We start from the raw sequence: 25,654 nt of genomic DNA on the forward strand, positions 1-25,654 counted from the left end.
GAAGAATTAGTAATGGTCGTTAAACAGTGGCAGTCACTAATTACATGTGGTGAAGAACACAGGTCAGACTGCAATTTAAATAAATGTTTATCAACTGCATTTGTTTGCTTATTTATAAATGCCTTTGTTTGCTTATTTGTACACACAACATTATTCAGATAAAGGAACTGATTAACCTGTCAGGTGTTTATAATTCAACAAGTTTACAGGAAGAAAATGCAGTGACACATAATTTAACGCATGATTTGACACCGAGTTTCAGTAAACAATTAACGTCCTGAAAAAAGTTTAATAAATTTCAAACAAATCTATTGGCTGCAGGGACAGGTAATTTTGTAGATTTAGATGGGTGTTTTTTTCCTGCTATTAAAATCTCAAACAATCACTTACAGCTAACTGAAAGAAATTAAAACTGCTGAAACTGCAATTAAATAACAATTATGTTTTTTCAAAAGGACTGTGCTTAATGAAAAATTGGTGATATGCTTCCTATTTACAAATAAAATCTAAGACCTTATAGCAGAGGGTAAATGTATATTTTCCACAAACAGACTGTTATTGAAGAATAGTTGAATTGTGTTAAAGTCTTTATAACGATCAAAGTCAACGAAAATTTCGTAAAGTATTGCGTAAAATAAACTTAATACCTAAACAATCAGTGTTCCTTATAGCAATAGCCACAATTTCAACGCTAGATTTGGTATGATAACATAGATTTTTGTAGATACAAAATGCTCGTTTTTATTTATTTGTGACACAATTAATTCCATGTTAAGTTCCCCCGAATATTAATTTTCATACGACACACAAACACTAAAATGGTACCATGCAAAACAATAATAACAAGAGCTGTCAGAGGACAGGGCGCTTGACTATTCGAGTGCTTGACAGTATAACGTAAGCCATCATGGGGAAATTGTTCATATTCAATAATTTATTAGACGATCTTTCAAAAATAAACAAGGGACAAAATTGTCACAAAACCAGGTTTTCATTGTGAAAAAAAATCTGATAAAGGGAGAAAACTCAAACTGAACTTTTGAAATGAACAAACAAAATTAACCCCCTTGGTAATTTTTTTTTTTTTAAATCTATTTTTAGTTGTGGCGACCTTGACATTGGAGATATTGACGTGATTCTTTTGTGCGACACACCGTCCCATGATGGTGAACAAATGTGCCAAATGATTTTAAAATCTCACAATGAATGACATAGTTATGGCCAGGACAAGCTCATTTATGGCCATTTTTGACCTTTGAACTCAAAGTGTGACCTTGACCTTGGAGATATCGACGTAATTATTTTGCACGACACACCGTCCAATGATGGTGAACAAATGTGCCAAATGATTTTAAAATCTGACAATGAACGACATAGTTATGGCCCGGACAAGCTTGTTCCGCCAGCCCGCCAGCCAGCCAGCCCGCCCGCATTCGCCAATCTTATAACCAGTTTTTTCCTTCGGAAAACCTGGTTAATTCCTTCGGAAAACCTGGTTAAAAACCTGGTTAAAAAAGGAAAAAATAAAAATAAAAACATTTGGGGGGGGGGGGGGTAGGGGGGGGTTAGAGGGGGGTATAATGTGGGGTGTGGTAATTTATTAGATGTTTCAAAAATAAAAAAAGGAAAAAAAAATTGTGGGGGGGGGAGGTGGGGGGGGGGGGCAGGGAATCTTGGGTGGGGTATGGGGTATTGTTTAGGTGGAATCCATTGTGGTATTCAGGTAAGTGTTGTTTTGTCAAAGTATTAATAAAATGTGATAAAAAATAAAGAAGTTACGGCAATTTAAGCAAAATGTTCAATTATCTAAGTATTAAAGGGGCCATAACTCTGTCAAAATGCTTCATATAGTTGTCTGCTCTTGTTTATAGATTGAGGTGATGTTGGTAAAGAAGTATTCAAAATATAAAAGCAATATGTCAAAGGAAATAGGAAATATTTGGGGTAGTACGCAAACTTTAACATAGAATAAGCAATAATATACATATTCTATGTGTAAAAGGGGCAATAATTCTGTCAAAATGCTTGATACAGTTGTTTGCTCTTGTTTATAGGTTGGGGTCATGTTGGTTAACAAGTATGCAAAATATGAAAGCAATATGTCAAGGAACATAGGAAATATTTGGGGTAGTACACAAACTTTAACATAGACTTATCAATAATATGCATATTCTATGTATAAAAGGGGCAATACTTATGTCAAAATGCTTGATACAGTGGTCTGCTCTTGTTTATAGGTTGGGGTCATGTTGGTAAAAAAGTATGCAAAATATGAAAGCAATATGTCAAGGAACATTGAAAATATTTGGGGTAGTACTCGAACTATAACATTTGCAAGCCAACACTAACGCTAACGCAAACGCTAGCGCCGACGCCGGGGTGAGTAGGATAGCTCCACTATTTATATTTCATATATAATAGTCGAGCTAATAAAAACGAGCATCTTGTATCTACAAACATCTATTTTACCAGACCACATCTGGCGTTTAAATTTCGGCAATTTACATAAGTAACAATGATTTTTTATTGTTTAGGTTTATTTTACAAAATAGTGTACGAAATTTTCCTTGAGATTTGGAGTAGTAATGTTACTTTAAAGCATATATAAACTTTACAAATATCAATATTTCATTTTCTCAACCTTTAACAAAAACATGAATGTAAACTAGACTTGTTAAATAAAATATATTGACTATCATATAATTTCTCTATGGATCAAATGTTGTTTACTAAAATGAGAATCCAAAAATAGTAATGAAGTTTGAGAGGATACTGACGTATTTAATTGTACTTGAAGAACCAAACATTGTGTCCTTGCGTTTAATAAACAAATCTGTACACATTGGTCAGGATTTCCCAATACTATTCATGTCTTTTGCACATGAAAGAGTTTTTTACGGTACAAAACAAATTTTCAGTAACAAAAACTATTTTGTAGATTTCTGGCATCACTTCTTTGGAACTTTTAAAAATAAATTATGTTTTGACAAATTATCACTAAGACTCTATATAAGGTCATTACTAGCATAAATATTGCTAATCAGAATACTGTATTGTGAGTGATAACAGGGCGTTCAAATGCTGAAGACCAGCAGCCGAACTTACAATGGCTCCAGTGCTGGGGTTCTTGTGCATCACTGGCGGCCCTCTGATATGGTTCCACATTTGCCCCGATGTCATCGCAAATATGACTGTCTGTAAAACGATTAGAAATATGTATTCATGTATAGATTATACTAATGACTATATTTTAAATTATGAGAAGAGTTATGAAGGCCCTACGGTAAAACATAGGTTTAGACTTTTATTTGTTTTCCGTCTTTTGAACAGACACATAAAATTTACATTTCAAATCTGTATCTCCAGTTATGGTGACTAGACCTTGTCTACCACCACACCTTCATGCAATCCTTGAAGAAATTTCCAAAATGGTATCCAAGTATGAGGTTTTATTTCAATAGCTCTAACTGGTAATCTCTTTGCCCCAACTCACCCCCATATTCAATCACATTTAAGGTCTTAAAATAGTATCTTCATAGGACATTTCATGAAAATAGCTTAATTTGTTCTCTTAGTATTGAGTAAAAAGTTTTATGTTAACAAATCATGGCAATGCCATTTTTCCATCAACCCCATATGCAATACTAATTACTCACCTAGTTTATCAGGTAAAGAGCAGAAACTGCTTTTCTGTGTTTTGTTACTGTTATCTTGACAAATCCCACAACATAATAATGCAGTCCCATGCAAGGTATTGAACAAATATTATCAATCCATTCATTTAAACTCTCAATGCATAATTAAGTTATTGAATAAAAACCTCAGCCTTGCTCTGTCTGTACCATGAGTTACAAACACCATTCTAACAATACTTACTTGTCTGTACCATGAGTTACAACCACCATTCTAACAACACTTACCTGTCTGTACCATGAGTTACAAACACCATTCTAACAACACTTACCTGTCTGTACCATGAGTTACAAACACCATTCTAACAACACTTATCTGTCTGTACCATGAGTTACAAACACCATTCTAACAACACTTCCCTGTCTGTACCATGAGTTACAAACACCATTCTAACAACACTTACCTGTCTGTACCATGAGTTACAAACACCATTCTAACAACACTTACCTGTCTGTACCATGAGTTACAAACACTATTCTAACAACACTTATTTGTCCAGAAATATTTTTTTAAAGATGAATTTTATATGTAAGCTTTCAGATATACTCTTTATGGTTCGATGCGGGAACTTTATACTAAAACAATTAAACTAAAAGACCTTAAGCAATATGTTAAGCCCATGGTGAATATAAATAATGCTTGTTATAATTTAACAAGCAGCTACATGCACATATTTGACCTTTGGTCTTAAGCGTGACCTTGGCCTTTGCACAAGGTGATGACACACCTCCAAATGGTGACCAGCTTTGATAAATTATTTTAAAATTCCATAAACAATTGAGTTACAGGGGGTACTTGTACCAGCTACTTCATGGCCGTATATAATCTTTGAACTTTAAACTGTGATACCTTTGAGGTATGGAGACCGTTGTAGAACATAACAAGCAGTCTCCAAATGGTGAATATTTGTGGTCCATTATTGTACAATACATGATTAATGATCAAATTACAGACTGGACAAGATGTTTATGGTATAATTTAATTGTTGACCTTTAAGTTTGACCTTGATCATTGAGGTAGCCATAGGGAGATATTGTGACGCACAACAGATCATCTTTTAATGATGAACATTGTGTAAGTTATACAATTGCATGATGACTGATGGAGTTACCAGTACAGTCTAGACAAGCTATTTTATGTCAAAATTTTACATTTGACCTCCAAGTGCAACATTAGCCTTTTGGAAAGGGGGTCAAATGTATGACATATGACACACAATCTCCAGACAACTGCGTGACAATAACATTGTTTCTTTGAGCTTAGAAAGGTTAAACACTCAATAGTTGAACGTGAACACTAAACTGTTCTTACCAGAGCACTGATCCCCCAGAAGGTCCTGTTGTACAGGAACTCCAGGTTGTTTCTCTTGAGGTACAGCAGCCCGCCCACCAGGGAGAAAAGCAGAGCCAGGGCCAGAGTGCCCGAGTAGTTCGGGGGACGGAAGATGCGAACCTGCAGCATTTAATGTAAGAAATGTACATATTGACATGACTTCTCAGAGGATATTTTATGCATTTGTTATTTCAGATTTTTACAACAAGAAAACCATATTCTAATTGGCTCATAACAGATTCTATCCAGATGATATAATTTCAGAACATCTATAATGAAAATTAGAACTTCTCTAATTCTCAGTACCTGGATGTCTGTTCTCTCCTGGACCCATCTTGCAATTTGCTCAGCAGCAAAGCCTACTCTGAAAAGTCACATGAATACTGTTGCAACTCTTTATAACTAAACTCATATTTTCCTGTATTTTTTAACAAGAAGCTAGATTTAATTTAAGCATATACCCTCAGTGGGGGCCTTGTCAGTATTGATTGATTGGCCCATTTCAGGGCTAGCGCTGGCCCAAAATATCTTTGAGCCACCCAGATCTAGGGGGGTCCGGAAATTTTTTTGGATCCTAGATTATCTGTGGTGCGTTTTGGGCCTATTGCCAACCAGTTTTTGTTTGTTTAAAATAACAAAATATACAGGCACATGTCACATCTCATAATATACATCACACCACAATTTTCATAGTTATAGAGATATTTTCATACAGGACATTTTTAACAACATGATGAATGGCATGTAAAATACAAGCATACATTTCATTCACAAAATACATTGCAAACAAATCCTGCTATACACAGAGAACAAAGTCATGACATGTATCATTATTATATCATTATTATTATGCGCTGTTTTTTACAAGGCTACAGTTTGTAGATCACTTTAAAGTCAACATCTTTGCAGTCTTTTCCTTCAATTGAGATTTTCATGAGATGTTCCAAATTTTGTAGACGATATGAATTACTGTTCCTATGTGTTACAAATTCGTAACTTTAATTAAACTTTAATTGCAATTAAACCGCGCGTGTTGTTCACGTTTTCCTTTGATTAAAATACGCCGCTGTTAGTTAGCATAGTGTGTGAGTAAAACGATCAAATTAATTAATAATCACCTTTTCATCGGCAGAAAGTTGTAACATCAACGACATAGAACTAATTATTTAATTATCACTCTTTAATTTAGATCGATAGTCAGCTTGGAAATAATTAATTTATGGTCACGCTTATTTTCATTTTTAATCTTATAATGCGACATTTGCGACCGGCCGCTATTTTGTTTGCAGACGACAATATTAACTGTGTATTCAAAGCTCCACCCATTTTTACGTTTCATTCAACAACGTCATTTCATGTGTAAGCGAACTCAGTTTTGATTGGCCAGCTACCATGTGCACTTCAATAACAATAAGGTCAAGCGATGTCTCGATACAGGTGCAGACCGGTTTTCGTTCACTGTTCAAACTGCGAATACTTTCATCGAAACAAAGAGAAAAATATAGAAAACCAGTTTCGGGTTAAAATGGCGGCGGTTTTCAATGAAATTTTACGAGATTTTAGCATTTTCGCAAATCGGATTTTTCTTGAGCCAAATTCTCAATATTTTCGCAAATGGCTCAAGTGGCGAACGACAGCGCGAGCCCTGCATTTGAATAAGTCCATGTTAAAAAGTAATGGTCAAGGTCAAAATAAGGTCAGGTGATGTGAGTGTGTTGAGTGTTGAATGGAAAAATCGAAGCTCTTAAATAAGTAGTATTGTTGTTAAGTAAACAGTCCGTGACTAGTTAACTATCATTTTGACCTTCTAAAATAGTATAAATACCAAACAAGGTCTATGTCAAGGTCAAAATTAGGCCAGATGATGTTGGTATGGGCGAGTGTTCATAAATAAAATCCATACAAGTGTCACAGCTTTGAAAGAACCGGTACTGATATCACACAAACGTGTCTTTTTGTGCTAACCAAGAATTTGGTTCTTCTAAATGAGTCCCACATGGTAAATGTCAAGGTGATAATGAGGTAAGGTAGAGCAGGTGTGTTGTGAGGTAAGGTAGAGCAGGTGTGTTTAAAGTATTCAAAGACATAATCTAAGCAAGTATGAAAGTATTGTTTCAGTATTGATGTGTGACAAAATGTGTCATTCTTGGTGAATTAAGAATATGGACCTTGTCAATTATTTAAAATATAAGTCTAGATCAAGTTTTAAATGAGGTCAGGCAATGTTGATGTTGATAGTAATCAGTAATCATTGTTTACTTTAGTATTAAAGTACATGTACCATTGTAGAAAGAATTCTTGATGTAAGACAAAACATGACAAAACACAATTATCCCATCTTTCCACCTTGTTATCTTGTTATCTTCAATAACATTGAAAATATTAAAAACAAATATAACCAAAACTGACTGAAACACTCTACACCAGATTTATAAATTATTTTCTGAAAATGTGAAAAAAAACTTCATGCATCCCACTGTTAGAAATTTCAATATTTATTTAACTAATTTGAGGTCAAAATCCATTGCCAACAGTCTGCCACTCACTCTTTGGATTCCTCTGAGCTATAGCTATAAAGCAGACACAATTAGTTAAAGCAGGCTTATCACTACAATAGAAAAATCCTTGGCCAACATTCTATCACTCACTCGTATAACTACAATAGAAAATCAGATAAAACTAAGCAAATAACCACATGAGCCGCGTTTTGCCAAAATAGGTCATATGCCAGGTGCAACAAAATTAGCTGAAGACCAGCTTCACAATTGAACAATCTTGTAAGGAGCTACTTTGCCCACTAATAAGACCATGAAACCTTGGTGACTTTATAGGGAACAACAAAGCTCCTGACCCATTTTCGCATGACTTGGCTCATATAAGTTTGTTGAAGATCTAACCACTCATGGTGGAGATGTACGATTTGGGTAATAATATTAATTCGAAATTATTCAACTCTCACAACTTAAGATCTGTGGTGAATTGGCTGCATTACAAAATAGGTGGACAACAAGACTTGTTCCAAAATAGAGCTATATTTCACCATTTTTCAGCTTTGATAGTATAATGTTCATTTCCTGAAATTGAAACTGTGACATGGGCTTTCCCCAACTTAACAAAAGCATTACACTGAATCCAGTGATAATATAACTAAAATAGCTTGAACTATTCAAAAGAATAGCTTGTAATATGCAATAGAACAGTTGGAATAATTCTATGAAAAGCTAAAAAGTATATATGTACCGGTATATGTTTTCAGACCTCAGAATTCTTGAAAACATTTGGCGAACAAAAATTAAAACTGTAGTACAAGTAAATCTGTAGCTATTATTGAGGTTATTTTGGTAATTTATTTGAAAATCCATCAATGTATGGCAAAGTTATGGCTGGAACAATTATATTCAAGCTTCATACAGAAAAATTGGACGTTTTACCTTTGAAATGTGGCTTTGACTTTTGAGGTAGAGAGACAGGTGTTACACGATACATAATGTCTTCTTGTGGTTTACATTGGAGCCAAGTTATTTTTTAACTCATCAATACATGGCAAAGTTATGGCTGAGACTGAAAGCTTTGAAAGGTATTCAGATGAACACACAGACAGTGCAACGCTCTTATGCAGCCTATTTCAAAAGGGTTAAAAAAATATTATATGATTTTCAGACCAGCTTGAAAAATTAAATGCCTTAAATTACCCTTGTTGTGCTGCCCTTTTATTAGAATAACGTTCCAGGCATATCTTAATATCTGGATACTTTTGACTAAATAACAAGAGCACCGCCTTGCGGGTGCAGACCACTAATCTATTTTTCTTTTTAAAGGTGTAGGGACCTATCTCAATTTCAATCACAAAGGAGGGAGGGGTGGAGTGGAGAGGGGTATATAGTGTGGGGGTGTGGTCATTTATGACATTATCTTCCAAAAATGCAAAAAAAATGCAAAAAAAATAATATTTTTTTTTTGGGGGGGGGGATTCTTGGGTTGGATGGTTGGACGGTATTTCAAAAATAAAATAATAAAATTAAATATTTGTGATTCTTAACAATGTTTGAAAAAAACAAGAGATGTGTTTGTCAGAAACACAATGCCCCCTATTGCGCCGCTTCGAAAATTGTTTTTTTTTGTTTTTTTTGTTAGTTTTTTTTTTACCTTGAAGGATGACCTTGACCTTGAACTTCCACCACTCAAAATGTGCAGCTTAATGAGAACACCGCTTTGAAATATTTATTTTTTACCTTTGACCTTGAAGGATGACCTTGAAGGATGACCTTGACCTTCCACCACTCAAAATGTGCAGCTTCATGATAACGCCGCTTTGAAATTATTTATTTTTTTACCTTTGACCTTGAAGGATGACCTTGACCTTGAAGAATGACCTTGACCTTGAACTTTCACCACTCTAAATGTGCAGCTTCATGAAACCACTTTGATTTAAAAAAAAATTACCTTTGTCCTTGACCTTGAACTTTCACCACTCAAAATGTGCAGCTTCATGAGAACGCCGCTTTGAAATTTTATTTAAAAAAATTACCTTGAAGGATGACCATGACCTTGAACTTCCACCACTCAAAATGTGCAGCTTCATGATAACGCCACTTTGAATATTTTTTTTGACCTTTGACTTTGAAGGATGACCTTGACCTTGAAGAATGACCTTGACCTTGAACTTCCACCACTCAAAATGTGCAGCTTCATGACAACACCGCTTTAAAAAAAATTATTTGTTTTTTGACCTTTGACCTTGAAGGATGACCTTGACCTTGAAGGATGACCTTGAACTTCCACCACTCAAAATGTGCAGCTTCATGAGAATGCTGCTTTGAATTTATTTATTTTTTTACCTTGAAGGATGACCTTAACCTTGAACTTCCACAACTCAAAATGTGCAGCTTCATGAGATACACATGAATGCCAAATATCAAGTTGCTATCTTCAATATTGAAAAAGTTATGGCCAATGTTGAAGTTTTCGGACGGACAGACGCCATATATTTGACATTTGACCTTGAAGGATGACCTTCACCTTCACCTTTCACCACTCAAAATGTTCAGCTATATTTAATACACATGCATGCCAAATATCAAGTTGCTATCGTCAAAAATGAAAAAGTTATGGCCAATGTTAAAGTTATCGGACAGAAAGACACCATAAATTTGACATTTGACCTTGAAGGATGACCTTGACCTTTCACCACTCAAAATGTGCAGCTCCATGAGATACACATGCATGCCAAATATCAAGTTGCTATCTTCAAAAGTGAAAAAGTTATGGCCAATGTTAAAGTTTTTTTCGGATGGACAGACAGACTGACTGACATACTGACGGACAGTTCAACTGCTATACGCCACCCTACCAGGAGCATAAAAATTATTTTTTTGGGGTGGGGGTTGGGGGGGTATAGTGTGAGAGTGTGGTGGTCATTTATTAGATGATCTTTAATTAAAAAAAATAAAATAATGGGGGGGTATTGAAGGGGGATTCGTTGGGGGGGGGAGGATTCGGGGGGGGGGGGGGGCGTGGTTGATGGTTTGGGTGGAGTCTATTGTGGTATGTCAGGTAAGAGTTGTTTTGTCAAATTATCAATCGAATCAAATCATAAATAAAGAAGTTTTAGCAAAATTTAGTAATTTGACCTTGAGAGTCAAGGTCATTCCAAGGTCAAGGTAAAATTCAACTTTCCAGGTACAGTACCCTCATGATAGCATGAAAGTATTTGAAGTTTAAAAGCAATAGCCTTGATACTTTAGAAGTAAAGTGGATCTAAACACAAAATGTAACCATATATTCAAAGTTACTAAGTCAAAAAAGGGCCATATTTCCATAAAAATGACAACCAGAGTTATGCAACTTGTCCTTCACTGTCCCCATATGATAGTTTGCGAGATTTCCAAGTATGAAAGCAATAGCTATGATACTTTAGGAGTAAAATGGACCAAAACACAACACTTAACCAAATTTTCAAGAATAAAGGGGCCCATAATTCCGTCAAAATGCCAGTCAGAGCTACATAACTTTTCCTGCACAGTCCCCTTACGATAGTTAGTAAGTGTTGCAAGTATGAAAGCAATAGCTTGATACTTTAGGAAAAAAGTGGACCTAAACACAAAACTTAACCAAATTTTCAATTTTCTAAGTATAAAAAGGGCACATAATTCTGTCAAAATGCCAGTCAGAGTTACATTACTTTGCCTGCCCAGTCCCCTAATGATACAACATGTAGTAAGTAAGTGTACCAAGTTTGAATGCAATAGCATTGATACTTTATGAGAAAAGTGGACCTAAACGGTTTTTGCAGAAAGGGGAATGCAAAGTTGTGCATACATTAAACAAGTTGATGTTAGGCTGGTTACCTGTGTATATCCATGGTGTCAGCCTTTTTGGGCTTGCCCTTGGCTGGGAAGTGCATGAAGACTGGTGCAGTGTTGATCTTCAACTGAAATACATGTCAATAGCATATAATACATGTTGAAATATATTCTGATGATTTCATGGTTCAGAATAATACTATTGGGGCCTTCGGAACTCAATTATGTTTTAGCTAGATAGCATAGTATAGGCTACATCACCTTAAACAATGTTTTACATTTATGCAATTTCCCATTTTCCCTTAAAACGACACTTGAACCTTGACTGCTTGAGATTGATAGCTATTGATTAATATTATGAAAATATAACTATTTTGCATTATTTAATTGTAGCCAGTATGTTTTAATACATGTGCAACACATGACTGATTGATGAATATAATATCTCTGATGTGTAATAAAGATATTTCAAGTGTTCAATGTAATCAACAAAATCTTAATGATACATGACACTCAAGAGTCTTTTAGGAAGATCTTGAGAATTCTCTTAGAGTGGGTGATCTCACTCGGGAAACCGCTAATCGCTTGGCAGACACTAAATCCACTTCACTGCTTCAACCTTGATTTGAGAATTATTTGAGCCTTTTTCTGAGAAAACTTGGATGACCAGTAATGCATGCGCAAATTATTAATAGTCACATTCCAGATAAATGAAGGCTTATCAGGGACAACACTTTCCCCATAAACTTTATTTACTCAGGAAGTGACTTTCTTTTAACAAAGTATTCCATAAAAGTGGACAGTATTGTCCCAGATAAGCTTCTGCGGACTGCACAGACTAATCTGGGACAACACTTTACACACATGCATTAAGACCCATTTTCGCACAAGGAGGCTCATTGTGTATGTTGTTACCGATTGGAAGATGTCCCCTCCCTCATCAAAGTCCACCATGGCAAAGAAGAGTCTGTTGGAGAACTGCTGGGAGTACCGCCACGAGTTGGCCAAGATGGTGAACTCATCACTGGCTTGTCTGAGTAAAATATATGGTCACATATAAAACAATGTTCTTCAGGCTCCATTTCAAAGAACGTCTTTGAGCTTCATGGTAAATGTGTGTCCTAAGCTAAAATATTTAATAAACAGCAGAGCTTCCAATCATTCTCTTAGTCAATACTGTTACTTCCGTAAAGACTTAGTTATAGAACTTGAGAACTGCCATAGGCTATATGCCTTGTAACCACATAGCTTCTGACATATTGATAAGAAATATTTGATTGTAAAATTTAAATAACATGCGTTTTAATACAATATATCGCAAAAAACTGCCATCGATAGAAAAAAGGTTCCTAGTCCTACCACTTCCTTTCATACAAAATCCTTGTGCTTGACAATGAACATTGACGCTGTTATTTAACTTTTAATGGGCTTATTTTGCATTAAATTCTTGATTCTGTTTAAGCAAAAGAATAATATGGCAAAAAACATGAACAGGCAACATAAAAGAAACCTAAAACAAGGGCTGTTTGTAAAACATGCATGCCCCCCATATGGGCTGTCAGGTGTAGTGGAAGCCATTGTGTGAATATGTTTTTTTGTCACTGTGACCTTTACTTTTGACCTAGTGACCTGAAAATTAATAAGGGTCATCTGCCAGTCATGATCAATGAACCTATGAAGTTTCATGATCCTTGGTGTAAGCATTCTTGAGTTATAATCCGGAAACCATTTAACTGTTTCAAGTCACTGTGACCTTGACCTTTGACCTAGTGACCTGATAATCAATAGGGGTCATCTGCGAGTTATGATCAATGTACCTATGAAGTTTCATGATCCTAGGCATAAGCGTTTTTGAGTTATCATTCGGAAACCATTTAACTGTTTCGGGTCACTGTGACCTTGACCTTTGACCTAGTGACCTGAAAATCAATAGGGGTCATCTGCGAGTCGTGATCAATGTACCTATGAAGTTTCATGATCCTAGGCATAAGCGTTCTTGAGTTATCATCCGGAAACCATTTTACTATTTCGGGTCACCATGACCTTGACCTTTGACCAAGTGACCTGAAAATCAATAGCGGTCATCTGCAAGTCATGATCAATGTACCTATGAAGTTTCATGATCCTAGGCCTAAGCGTTCTTAAGTTATCATCCGGAAACCATCTGGTGGACGGACGGACAGACAGACATACGGACGGACCGACATGAGCAAAACAATATACCCCCCTCTTCTTCGAAGGGTGGCATAAAAATACTTTAATCAAGGCTTACATAGTGTCATTCAACCTTTGATTCATTTATTTATCAAGACATTTTTGATGATTTTAGATACACATTCACAGCAATAAACATGTAAATTGAGAAAAAAGAAATTTCAACAACACTTCAATTAATTAATCACACAAGCAAAGCAAAATGTTAATGGATGTAAACACATATTACAACTTTCTGTAGTCAGACTGTATTAACCTTCACAGACCTAATGTAGATTAGCTGAGTTTTAAGCGTTTAAGTGCAAATACCTACCAACTGCACTACTTACATGTCTAAAGAGATAGGGGGAGCACAACCACTGAAATTAAGGTTTCATAAAAAAATTAAACATGCAACACAAAGAACTCACTTGCAGACAGAACACTGCCTTTGTGGCTGGAGAGCAGTAAGCATGACAACCACAGAATAGTTCTTGGGACTGCCCCGTACATACTGCTTGAACTTGTCCGCATTCAGTCGGATAATGGACTTCTTGCTATTCCAGTCTACCATCTGCTGTACCTTCTCAGAGAGGGAATCCTGCAGTTACATGTATAAGAAGTAAATTTTCTATAAGTATGCACAGTACCCGCAGCACCATTTCAACTTCTGATATAGGTCTGTATTCTCATTTGTAAATCAATACGGCCCTTTGTTTCATTCTGTATTGTGCGCCAATAGAAGATACTTTTTATTTTTTAACTAAAAAGCATGCTCATTAATATAAAAATTACACCAAACTAAACAAATAAATATTATATTAAGAAAGGTCAATCAGGGTAATTTTGGACGAAGATCAATTTTATGGCTTGTATTGAAGATAACTCTACAGATTGTATCTTATTTTTGAAGTTCTTTCTTTGGGTGAAATGCATGTATACAATGAACACTTTATATTTTTAAAAGCTGTTTGAAAACTGTGTGGACGCAACCTATTGAAAATTTACGATTTTTACCTTTTTCTTTTCAACAAAATAAGTGTTCACAATTTCCCTATGGAATTAAAAAAAAGGAAGACAGTTGCAGTCCGAAGTTTTCCTATCACGTTAAAATTAATAAGACATTAGATGACCTTGTTTCTGACTTCATTGAAAAACTTTTTTATGAGGTGAGCTAATTTAGAATAGTGTACACCCTTAAAGTGGTGATCAAATTTTGCACCTTAGGACAATAGAACAGCGCATTGCAACTCTCAGCATCCCTCTGGGTTATAACGCCGAGAGTTGAATTATTGCAACTAAATTTTGAAATAGAGGTGTCATTGCAAAGAACATCTCAAATTAACCTGATCGACCCTAGAGTAGGGTTGATTTTTGATGTAGTTGCAATAATTCAACTGTCAGCTTTATAACCCAAAGGGTTGCTGAGAGTTGCAATGCACTGTTCTTTTGTCCAAAGGTGCAAAATTTGATCACCACTGTAAATGCTATGGAACACTGACACTGCAAAAACTTATCAAAATGTATCTGTTAAAAGCACAAACTCGTGTTAATCGTACCATTAAAGCAAGATATTGCTTTTTATTTACTTTGTTATTCTTTTGTACGCTCTATCCGCCATATCTGGAAACTGTTGTAATGTTGCCGTCTAAAAGTGTCGCTATCAGTTAGGTAGCAGTACAACTATCTTTTGCACATCGTGACATTTGATGTAACCCAAGTTGAAACGATGTTGTAACGGTGTTGAATATTTACACTGTTCCAAATTTCAAAATAAAAATGTCAGCAAGAATAGTGTGTTCAAACATTGTCGTGGTTTTTAGGTTGCAAGCAAAGGATAATGTCTGTACAAAGGCTGCCATTCAGGTAAATTTAATGGTTTTAGACGTCTGTATAGTGATGCACACGAAATTGGTGTGCAGAACTGGGATTGTGTTTGTGAAGGGGTGCATATCATGTACTCCCAGAGCAGCCATTATCGCGGCCATGTCAAAAATTATCAAAGGCTCTGGGAGTACATTTATATGGACTAGCTGTTGATGGTTCTAAACCAGGGCTAGACATTAACGGAAGTCAGACTGTCCGGGACAACCAAATTTTTAGTCCAGACAAGTAAATATAGAATTTGCTAGTCCGACGGGACAAGCGGTCGTTATAATTTAATTACTTTAAAAAAATGCATTTAAATCCGTTATTTCTGTGGAGTTACCACAAAACTTTTTCGATTATATTATGTTAACGTTTAATCGACAAAGCGAAAGGTATTCTGATAGTTCCATGCAATACTACACCGTACTGTTTACAAGGGAAGCAACCCTTAACATTTTCCTTTGCCAAGATAACAAGAATATTCTCCCTTGTAAAGAATAAACAATTTACGACACTGGTACACACCGATCTTACAGACAATTAACGAAGTGACGTCATCTCTATGTATAGAATGATTTTACATAACATAATAAGTTTTTGTCAGGTATTATGGCTTTGTATGTTTAAAAATCAATAATCTCGAGTTTTCCGTTATTCTAGTCAGTTTTTTTTTTATTGAAATTGCCTACAATTATGTTAACATGTATTTTGAATGATTACAGTCTTTATGATTTGAGCATTTTGTATTATTTCATTATTTTGCAAAGTACTGAGCAGATTTATATATTATGGTCAGGACAAGTTGCTTTTTGGTCAGGACAAGTGAAATTTTGGTCTACTTGACCGACCGGACAAGTGGCTTCAAAAGGTAATGTCAAGCCCTGTTCTAAACAAACATGTTTTAATGGGACATGTGCACAGTTTTATGAAATAAATGTATGCATGATATATAAATGATAAAAAATGACATTGACGACTAAGAAATATGTTTGTTAATTGTTAATCATCAATGTATTGTTGACACTATGAAGCCTTGTTATGCTTTTCATTGTTAATTTAGCAGTGATTCATTTTGAAATCTACATCAATGAGTCCCTGGGACTCGCATATTTTAAAACAATGGGTCCAAACTGAAAACAATGGGTCCCAGATTGTGTCTTTGTAAATTCGTTACAAATAATCTACTTAACATGATACACCTTAGCCAGGGGCTCTTTTATGCAATTTTACAGCTAAAATAGGTTTAAAGCAAGCAAAATCTTTATTTGTTTTACTTTTAATAACATTAACAAACAGTGAAACATATGACATCTTAAACAGAGAACTTTTAACATCTTTAACAATTAGGACTGTCTAGACTTTTAATAAATTGGATGACTAGTGTTTATAATTTTTTGGTCAAAAGTAGTATAAACAGCAGATGTCTGTGTTGTTACAGCGTTTTTTTTCCCCAAAGGGGAAAGGTACCTGTACCCCTACAATTGGGAATTTTTCGAGTCGTGAAATCTTCAAATTGGGAAAAAAACGAGTCGCGAAATCAATGAATTGGGAACCTTTAAAATGCATGTAATCTATCATTAGGGGCTATATACTGCATCACAAAGCATTTTAAACTCTAGGTTTTGACAGAAAAACTACAGTACGGTTATGATATTTTGACTATTGTATCATGTCATGTGAAAATTGTGTTATTGCCACTTCAGTTAGAATGTGCCCGTCAATTGCAGCGTTTTCATTAGGAGGCGGCCGGCGGCCGATTTGACCGCCTCAAATGTTATTTGGGCCGGCTCAAATTCGGAAAAAAAATCGGCAAAGTCTCAGGGCTTCCGCTGCCGTTCGCCAGATTGGCCAATGGCGAAAATTTAGCAAATTCGGCCAATAAAATAATCGTTTGGAGAAAACGTACGGCGAACGATTTTTGTCAGGAAAAAAAATGTTCACTGGACGTTTTTGCCAAACAATTATTTTCCTGTCAAATGCCATTCCAGATAGTAAACTCTTTCAGCTTAAGACTGTGCTTCAATACATCGCCGTATTATTGACCCGCAAAATTGATTCGCAGTCTGCATTAACACCTGTCAGAAACCGGATATCGAGACAAAGGAAACTGACTGGTGTAACCGTCGATCTTATCAGCTTAAATAAACAATAACATCTGATTAAAGATTGCTGCCGATTTCAATCAATTTGAGTAAAAGCCGTTAGTGAATTATCAACTTAGTCACACAATGAACGTAAGTAAAGAAGTTAATAATTGATTTTAATTTCGAGAAGTTCGTAATGTTTGTAATGATTAAAGGCTTAATGCGTTACAATTGTGAATGACGATAGATGAAGGGGTATAAAACCCTTGACATTTACGGCGAAGGTGTCGGAAATTGTGACCTCCATAATGGCGACCATAGGCAATAAGCGTCCTTTGGACTCTGAGGAATCTAATGACCCGGTCTCAAAAAAAAACAAATCTGATAATAGATCATTTAAAGATGTTTGGCTTTAGGAATTCATGTGGTTAGATTATAATGCAAAATCAAAAACGATGTATTGCAAAATATGCATACAGTTTCAAAAGTCAAATTCATTCACTTCTGGGTGTAGTATGTTGAAAAAAGACAACATTTCAAAACACGAAAAATCTAAATGTAACAAGAGCACCGCCTTGCGGGTGCAGACCGCTCATCTATTTTCTTTTTAAAGGTGAAGGGACTCTCATTTTCAATCACAAAGGAGGGAGGAGTGGAGTGAAGAGGGGTGTATAGTGTGGGGTTGTGGACATTTATTACATTATCTTCCAAAAAAGCGAGAAAAAAAAAAAAAAAAAAAAATCGCGGGGGGGGGGGGGGGGGGGGGGGGGGTGGGGGGGTGGGGGTTGGGTGCGATGGTTGGACAGTATTTCAAACATAACCGTTTAAAAAAAAATGTGTGGGGGGGGGTATAGTGTGAGGGTGTGGTGATAATTTGTGAGATGATCTTAAAAAAAAAAAAAAAAAAAAAAAAAATATGGGGGGGGGGGGGTGGGGTGGGGGGGGTGGGGTGGGGGTATAGTGTGAGGGTGTGGTGGTCATTTGTGAGATGATCTTAAAAAAAAAAAAAAAAAAAAAAAAAAAATTAGGGGGGGGGGAGGGGGGAGGGGGGGGGGGGGAGGGGGGAGGGCATGGGGGATGGTTTGGGTGAAGTCTATTGTGGTATGTCAGGTAAGAGTAGTTTCATCAAAGTATCAATCAAATCTAATCATAAATAAAGAAGTTATGGCAATTTTAGCAAAATTTAATAATTTGACCTTGAGAGTCAAGGTCATTCAAAGGTCAAAGTAAAATTCAAGTTGCCAGGTACAGTACCCTCATGATAGCATGTAAGTATTTGAAGTTTGAAAGCAATAGCCTTGATACTTCGAGTGGATCGAAACACAAAATTTAACCATATATTAAAAGTTACTAAGTCAAAAAAGGGCCATAATTCCGTAACAATGACAACCAGAGTTATGCAACTTGTCCTTTTACTGTACCCTTATGATAGTTTGTGAGTGTTCCAAGTATGAAAGCAATATCTATGATACTTTAGGGGGTAAAGTGGACCAAAACATAAATCTTAACCAAATTTTCAATTTTCTAAGTATAAAGGGCCCATAATTCCGTCCAAATGCCAGTCAGAGTTACATAACTTTGCCTGCACCGTCCCCTTATGATAGTTCATAAATCTTGCAAGTATGAAAGCAATAGCTTTGATACTGTAGGAATAAAGTGGACCTAAACACAAAACTTTATCAAATTTTCAATTTTCTAAGTATAAAAAGGGCACATAATTCTGTCAAAATGCCAGTCAGAGTTACATTACTTTGCCTGCACAGTCCCCTTATGATAGTTAGTAAGTGTTGCAAGTATGAAAGCAATAGCTTTGATGCTTAAGAAATAAAATGGACCTAAACACAAAACTTAACCAAAATTGTCAATTTTCTAAGTATAAAAAGGGCACATAATTCTGTCAAAATGCATGCCAGAGTTATCTAACTTTGCCTGCCCAGTCCCCTCATGATAGTAAGTAAGTGTACCAAGTTTGAATGCAATAGCATTGATACTTACTGAGAAAAGTGGAACTAAACGCAAAACTTAACCAAAATTTTCAATTTTTTAAGTATAAAAAGGGCACATAATTCTGTCAAAATGCACGCCAGAGTTATCTAACTTTGCCTGCCCAGTCCCCTCATGATAGTAAGTAAGTGTACCAAGTTTGAATGCAATAGCATTGATACTTTCTGAGAAAAGTGGACCTAAACGCAAAACTTAACCGGACGCCGACGCCAACGCCAACGCCGACGCCGACGCCAAGGTGATGACAATAGCTCATAATTTTTTTTCAAAAAATAGATGAGCTAATAAAAAAGAATGACAATCATTAATATTAAAATGTATATACATGAATATTTTTTATATTATTAATAAATAATAAAAATAACAATAATAATTTATGTTCATAATAAAATATATATTTACACTTTTCAAAATGAGCTTTTTGTTTTGAAATTTAGCATATTTGATTTTGTTTATTTCAGATCACAAAGAGGCCTCACAAGCGTCTAGTCTGAAAACATCCATGACAAATGCGCAGGCTGCAGCAATATCCAAAAGTGAAGCGGCTGTAGTGTCGGCTATGACTTATGTGTACTTTGATGCACAACTGTGTTTCTTTTGTTATGCACACATGATGATTATAGTAATAAACATATTAAAGCTTCTTTGTTTAGTTTCTTCTTTTACACTACTGTAGCCTATACTTACAACAGGCGGTTCCGAATGCTTTGCTAATACTTTGGCTACAGTTTCTAAAATTTAGCTACAAAAAAATCCATTTGGCTAAAATGTTGGCTACAGAAATTTTTAGGCCAGGGGGAGCCCTGAATGCTCACGACGATGACAAGATATTAAGTATTCGTTTATAAATTAACTGTCTGAAATTGAAGTAAACAACCGTAACCGATATATGTTAACCGTTTTCTCATTGATCGTTTTGGTATAATTGTCCAATCGCGAAGCGGGAAACATGAGTGTACGACTTTGATTAAAGGTCACAAATTGACAATGTCAACATGTCTAAAAAAATAAAAAATAAATGACTTTCTTTTGTGTTTCGAGTAAGAACGATAGTTCGCTGTTGAAGTTATTTTGTTCCAGTTTTGTTAACGTTTATCATTTACCGGCACCTCCGGATGAATGCACTTTCCTGTTACATTTCGGTTTTATTTTCGACAAATTTCGTTGATGGTTCCGATCATGCCGATGTTTGGTTTCGCCGCAGAGTTTTTAACATCCGAACGGTAAGTGGATTTATTTATAACCACATTTTACAGGAGAAGAGTCTTTCATTAGGATAAATGAAAATCTCGAGCCCCAAACTCTCCTGATATTGTCATGATTAAGGTTGGAGTTTGCTAATTATATTGAATTGGCACTGAAATGTTTAGCTATATCCAAATTTGTATTGTAAAATATTGACCAAAAGAAGCTTCCTCTGCGACATATTTAAATCCTACGATTGCCTAAGCTGGGGCAACCTATGCTCGTTTTTTTTTTTGGGGGGGGGGGGGGGGGGGGGGGGGGGAATCTGCAATGCCAAATTGTCAAACCTTTCTTAAAATTGCTATGCTAGGAGAACCTTAAAATGCCCAATTTTTATGCATCTTTTCCAGAGGGCTTCTGACAAAATATTAATGTCACCCATGGTTTTGCGCATTGTCTTCTATAAGAATGGACCATTTATACTCTTCTTTAAAAACAAATAAAGTTCAAAAGTAAAATTTAATCTGAATTGAAGTTCAAAAGTAAAATTCAATCTAAAAAAACATGCTACATTTCCATATTGATAAGTTCAGCAGTCAAGCTGTGGCATGACATAAAATAGAGGCGGAAGATTACCCCGAAGCAGCCAAGGGCCTCAGCATCAGCACCAGTTCTTACACTTGTGGATGCTGGGGTCCAAACCGATGTTACTGAGGGGAATGATAAGCTGAGCCTGATTGAGACAGCTGTTGATATAGCCATACAAAAACTTAACCTGGCATCAAAGGAATATGACCCAGAATCAGATTAGAATTACATCAAACTCTGTTTTATTTGTAAAATTAATTATTAAAAGTCGAATTGGTGTTACTTTCTTTATGTTTTTTTATACATTTATATCTGTTTTTATTAAAATCTTGATAATTGCAGAGTTGATGTTAACTGAGGACTTTATGTTTTCTTTGCCATTCACATAAATATCCTCTATTTTAAATGAGCAAAATCATGTACATTATGTGCCCAAAATCGCTCAGAGGCCATGATTTGGCACCTTTATTTAACAAAATTTTAGGGGAGCATGCCCCCGGACCCCCTAGCAACTCGCACCTTCGGTGCTCGCACAAGTTGGCCTCCTCAAATAACTCAAAAACCTGCTACAAAAAATCCTTATGAAAACGCTGCAATTGGAAAAAAATATTTTCCAGTGATAGGCATAAGCACTGAGGTTGCATAAAAAATAATATTAATAATTTTGTTTTAGCCCTTAAAAGTCTTACAAGCCCTGCAATGTTTCATGTGAGTTAAATTAAAAACTTAAAAACTAAACAAAAACAACAACAATGGATCTTGTACTGGTTTGACATCTTTTAACAATAGACAGTGAGAATAGTCACACGTAACCAAAATGAGTTTTTAGAGTGAAATGCTTTAACAATAATTTTCAAAGGTAAGTCTTATATTTTGTTTTGATTTTTTTTCAAATCATCAAATAAGATATTAAGATCATCTGCCATTAAATGCTTATGTATATGTTGTAAATAACTATAGGATTTTACACCCATGTCTCATTATTTTTAATTTTATGTTAAACTTTTATTTGTTTATATCCGTATCCAAATAATTACTGTCCGGATTTGACACTTAAAAAACTATACATAGAAGTAATATGCGCATTTAACTCAATACGGTTACGTTTTTTTATAATGTCAATGAAAAATTAGTGTTGAGAAAGTTTATTGATGTAAGGAAGACTGGTCTTAGCGATGGAATTCTTTCACGGGAAATATCGATCACTCGTCGCGGTTATGTAATCCATTCACATTTTACACAGCGGTTAGAGTTGCGCCCCATTTAAAAAGTTTTGTTTACTTTCTACGCAACAATGTCCGGCGAAAATAAATGGCCGAAAATGAAAGGCTCGACAATATCAAAAGATATTTCCAGCGAAAATAAAAGGCACTGGCTATTGGGAACGGCACCTAAAATCGTTCGGAACGGTAGATATCGAGATTGGGAAAGGTCCGGTGCTAAAATTGGGAAGCCTCCGGTAGGCTTTGGGAAAGGTACCGTTCCCCGGTACTAGTTAAAGAAGGAAAAAAAACATTGTGTTATATGTACTTACATTCTACGTAACATAGGACGGAATAATGTATGATCTGTATCACTATTATGTATGTACCGTATACAAATAAAAGATGCTATTTATTTCAGAAATTACAAATTTTAATTGTCACTTATGAAAAAACAACACTGCTCAATTAATCCAGAAAAGAATGATAACATTGCTTTACTATATAAATAATAACTGTCTGCGCTCACAACAGACAAACTCAAACTGTGTTTTCCGCCGTTTGTTCTTCATATTTAAACCACATGGTTTACATTGAGGCTGTGTTATCGATAAATATCTACACAGCGAGTTTAAATTGTTGAGGATTAATTTTGAAAACCTTTTTCTGTCGCGTTTTCTTTGTTTACAAACCGGGACAGCCAATTAATTGTCCAACGAACTTTTAATAAAACGCCATAACTGATTGATTAATCAGTATATTTCAACCAATCAAAATACACTTATTACATTCGCAATGTAGTAATGTGACTTCCGTTCTACTTTTCAGAACGGTGTTGACATTTGTTTTACTTATATCCACGAATCGTACTCGGTTCATGTACAACTTTGATGACGTTGAAATTCAGAGTTTTTAAACAATGCGTCCCAAGAACGCACATGTCTGAGAATGATGCGTCCCCAGAAAAAACGTGTGTCTGGCACGCGGGACGCACAACAAAATGTATCACTGATTTAGTAAACAAAAACTGTATTATGACATTGCATTGACCTATTTTTTTTAAAGAATATGTTATTTGCCAAGCAACATTTTTGCTAGTTTGTGTCCGCATACATTGTTTTGTCTTCAAATTTATTGCTCATATTCATATACTTATGCATATAATGATCAAACACCACTTTGACAAAGCTGCAGGGTGAAAAAAATAAATAAATAAAACGTCTTGAATTATCAAAGTGTAGAATGTGTTGACATAGCATCGATTCGAACCGTCGATGCAATTCTACTGACCGTTTGCCAACATCATGCGTGTTTGCTATGGCTGATGAGTTTCATAGCTGTCAAGTATGAAGACACGATACAACCAAATGACACAGGGTTTCAACTACTACACAACACAATAAAGGCCTCCATGGTGTTGCAGTAGCGAGTAAGCTTTTGTTACTAGGGGTCCCAGGTTTGATCCAAAATGCAGGCAATAAAATGAGGCATAATTTCTAATTACAATGATTATTTAAAACTATTGAAAATATTTCGATTTTCTTAGGAAATGCGTTCGTCATTGATAATGGAAGTTATGAATATAATGTCACATTACGTTAAGTATTTTCCATACACGAAATTTACATTCGATTTGGCACTGGCAGACGATACCCGGCGAATTCCGCTGACATATTTCGTGCGATATTTACTATCTGCAACATGCCATGGCTTAAATTTCAATGCAATATACAATAAACAAATAATAAAATTTTCATATTTACCTCTTTTTTGCTCTCTGCATTTGTAATACTTGCGTAAATACACAAAAGAAGCAGAATAGATTGCACAAACATAATTGTGTTCGCCATCTTGATTAATTTCTACTTCCGGCTACGTGTCGAGCCCTCAAGACATGTCGACTGATACGACACAGCTTCAGGCCTGAGCTGCATAAATCAAATAAATTAATTTTGTTTTCGATTTTTGCCATTTTCAAGGATGGATGCATGGTTTGTTTGAAGGATTTTGTAGAGACAGATGGATGGATGGGTGGATGGATGGATGGTGGATTGATGGATGATGGCTGGATAGATGGATGGTGGATGGATGAATGGATATGTCTATGGATGGATGGATGGTGGATGGATGGATGGATGGATGGATGGATAGATAAATGAACGGACGGACGAATTAATGGATGGATGGATGGATGGATGGATGGATGGATGGATGGATGGATGGATGGATGGATGGATGGATGGATGGATGGATGGATGGATGGATGGATGGATGGATGGATGGATGATGGATGGATGGATGGATGGATGGATGGATTGGTAAGTGGGCGTGTCGCGGGTGTGCGAGAGGGAGACGAACAAATTTAATGAGATGATGGACTGATTGGAAATCTATAAACATGGATTATATACACATGATTGACTGGTGGATGGATTGACGAATAGATGGTTTTGGTTGAACAATGACTCGTGTGAACCGAACGATAGCAGGCCCTAGTATTTGCGAAAGGGCTGTCCAAAGATATCAAACAAGTGAGTAGGCGTGAACGGACAAGTGGCTGGACTGGTGGCTTAGTATATTATGGATAAAGCGGATGGGAAAAACAATTAACACAATAGAAATTAGATATACATAATATAAATCATAATGATGAATGAAATGCAATTTAATTACTTAACGATATTCTACAAAATCTTACAATTTAGCCTGCCGACGTAATTTATGCACATGTATATTCACGTCATAGTTATGAAAGTCTTATTGGCAACTAACATGAAAATCTTGTTGAAAAAACACAATAATGTCTTTAAAACAGACGAACATTTGTTTCATATTTAAGCCGTGTTTTGTTCAAAGCTTACACATGTGGTCTTTAACAAACATAACAAATGACAAGAGGGCCATGGGCCCTAAGGCGCTCACCTGAGACCCAAAGGAACTAAACTATTCTGGGAAGGTGGAGTTCATAATAATAAAAGAACTTCATACAGACGGGCGTACATACTTAACTTGCGCTTTACAGTTCGATTATTTAGTGTTAAATCTTCAAAAGAGGACGAGTGCTGAGCAGACAGGCGGTAGTACAGACTTAGTGTGCTCTATTATTAAAATACGTTTTCACTGTGTTTTCCATTCAAAATTATTTAGAACAATGATACTCTGATTTTCAAGTAATACTGCATTTCACATATCGTACATGACG

At 35.7% G+C, this 25,654-nt stretch overlaps 1 protein-coding gene across 1 annotated transcript in view; it reads right to left on the reverse strand.

Annotated features, from left to right (window-relative positions):
• LOC127876916 (tumor suppressor candidate 3-like) overlaps positions 1 to 24,382 on the reverse strand; it is a 31,072-nt gene extending 6,690 nt beyond the window's left edge. Inside the window, exons 1-7 of the mRNA XM_052422427.1 lie at positions 24,216 to 24,382; positions 13,952 to 14,121; positions 12,243 to 12,360; positions 11,373 to 11,455; positions 5,332 to 5,389; positions 5,005 to 5,145; positions 3,106 to 3,195 (exon numbers count right to left, since the gene is read on the reverse strand). Coding sequence (XP_052278387.1) covers positions 3,106 to 3,195; positions 5,005 to 5,145; positions 5,332 to 5,389; positions 11,373 to 11,455; positions 12,243 to 12,360; positions 13,952 to 14,121; positions 24,216 to 24,302 — 747 coding nt within the window. The 5' untranslated portion in view covers positions 24,303 to 24,382. The remainder of the gene's footprint in view (positions 1 to 3,105; positions 3,196 to 5,004; positions 5,146 to 5,331; positions 5,390 to 11,372; positions 11,456 to 12,242; positions 12,361 to 13,951; positions 14,122 to 24,215) is intronic.
• Between the last annotated feature and the right edge of the window lie 1,272 nt (positions 24,383 to 25,654).

Source organism: Dreissena polymorpha, chromosome 4 (genome assembly GCF_020536995.1).
Source record: "Dreissena polymorpha isolate Duluth1 chromosome 4, UMN_Dpol_1.0, whole genome shotgun sequence".
Lineage (NCBI taxonomy): Eukaryota > Metazoa > Mollusca > Bivalvia > Myida > Dreissenidae > Dreissena > Dreissena polymorpha.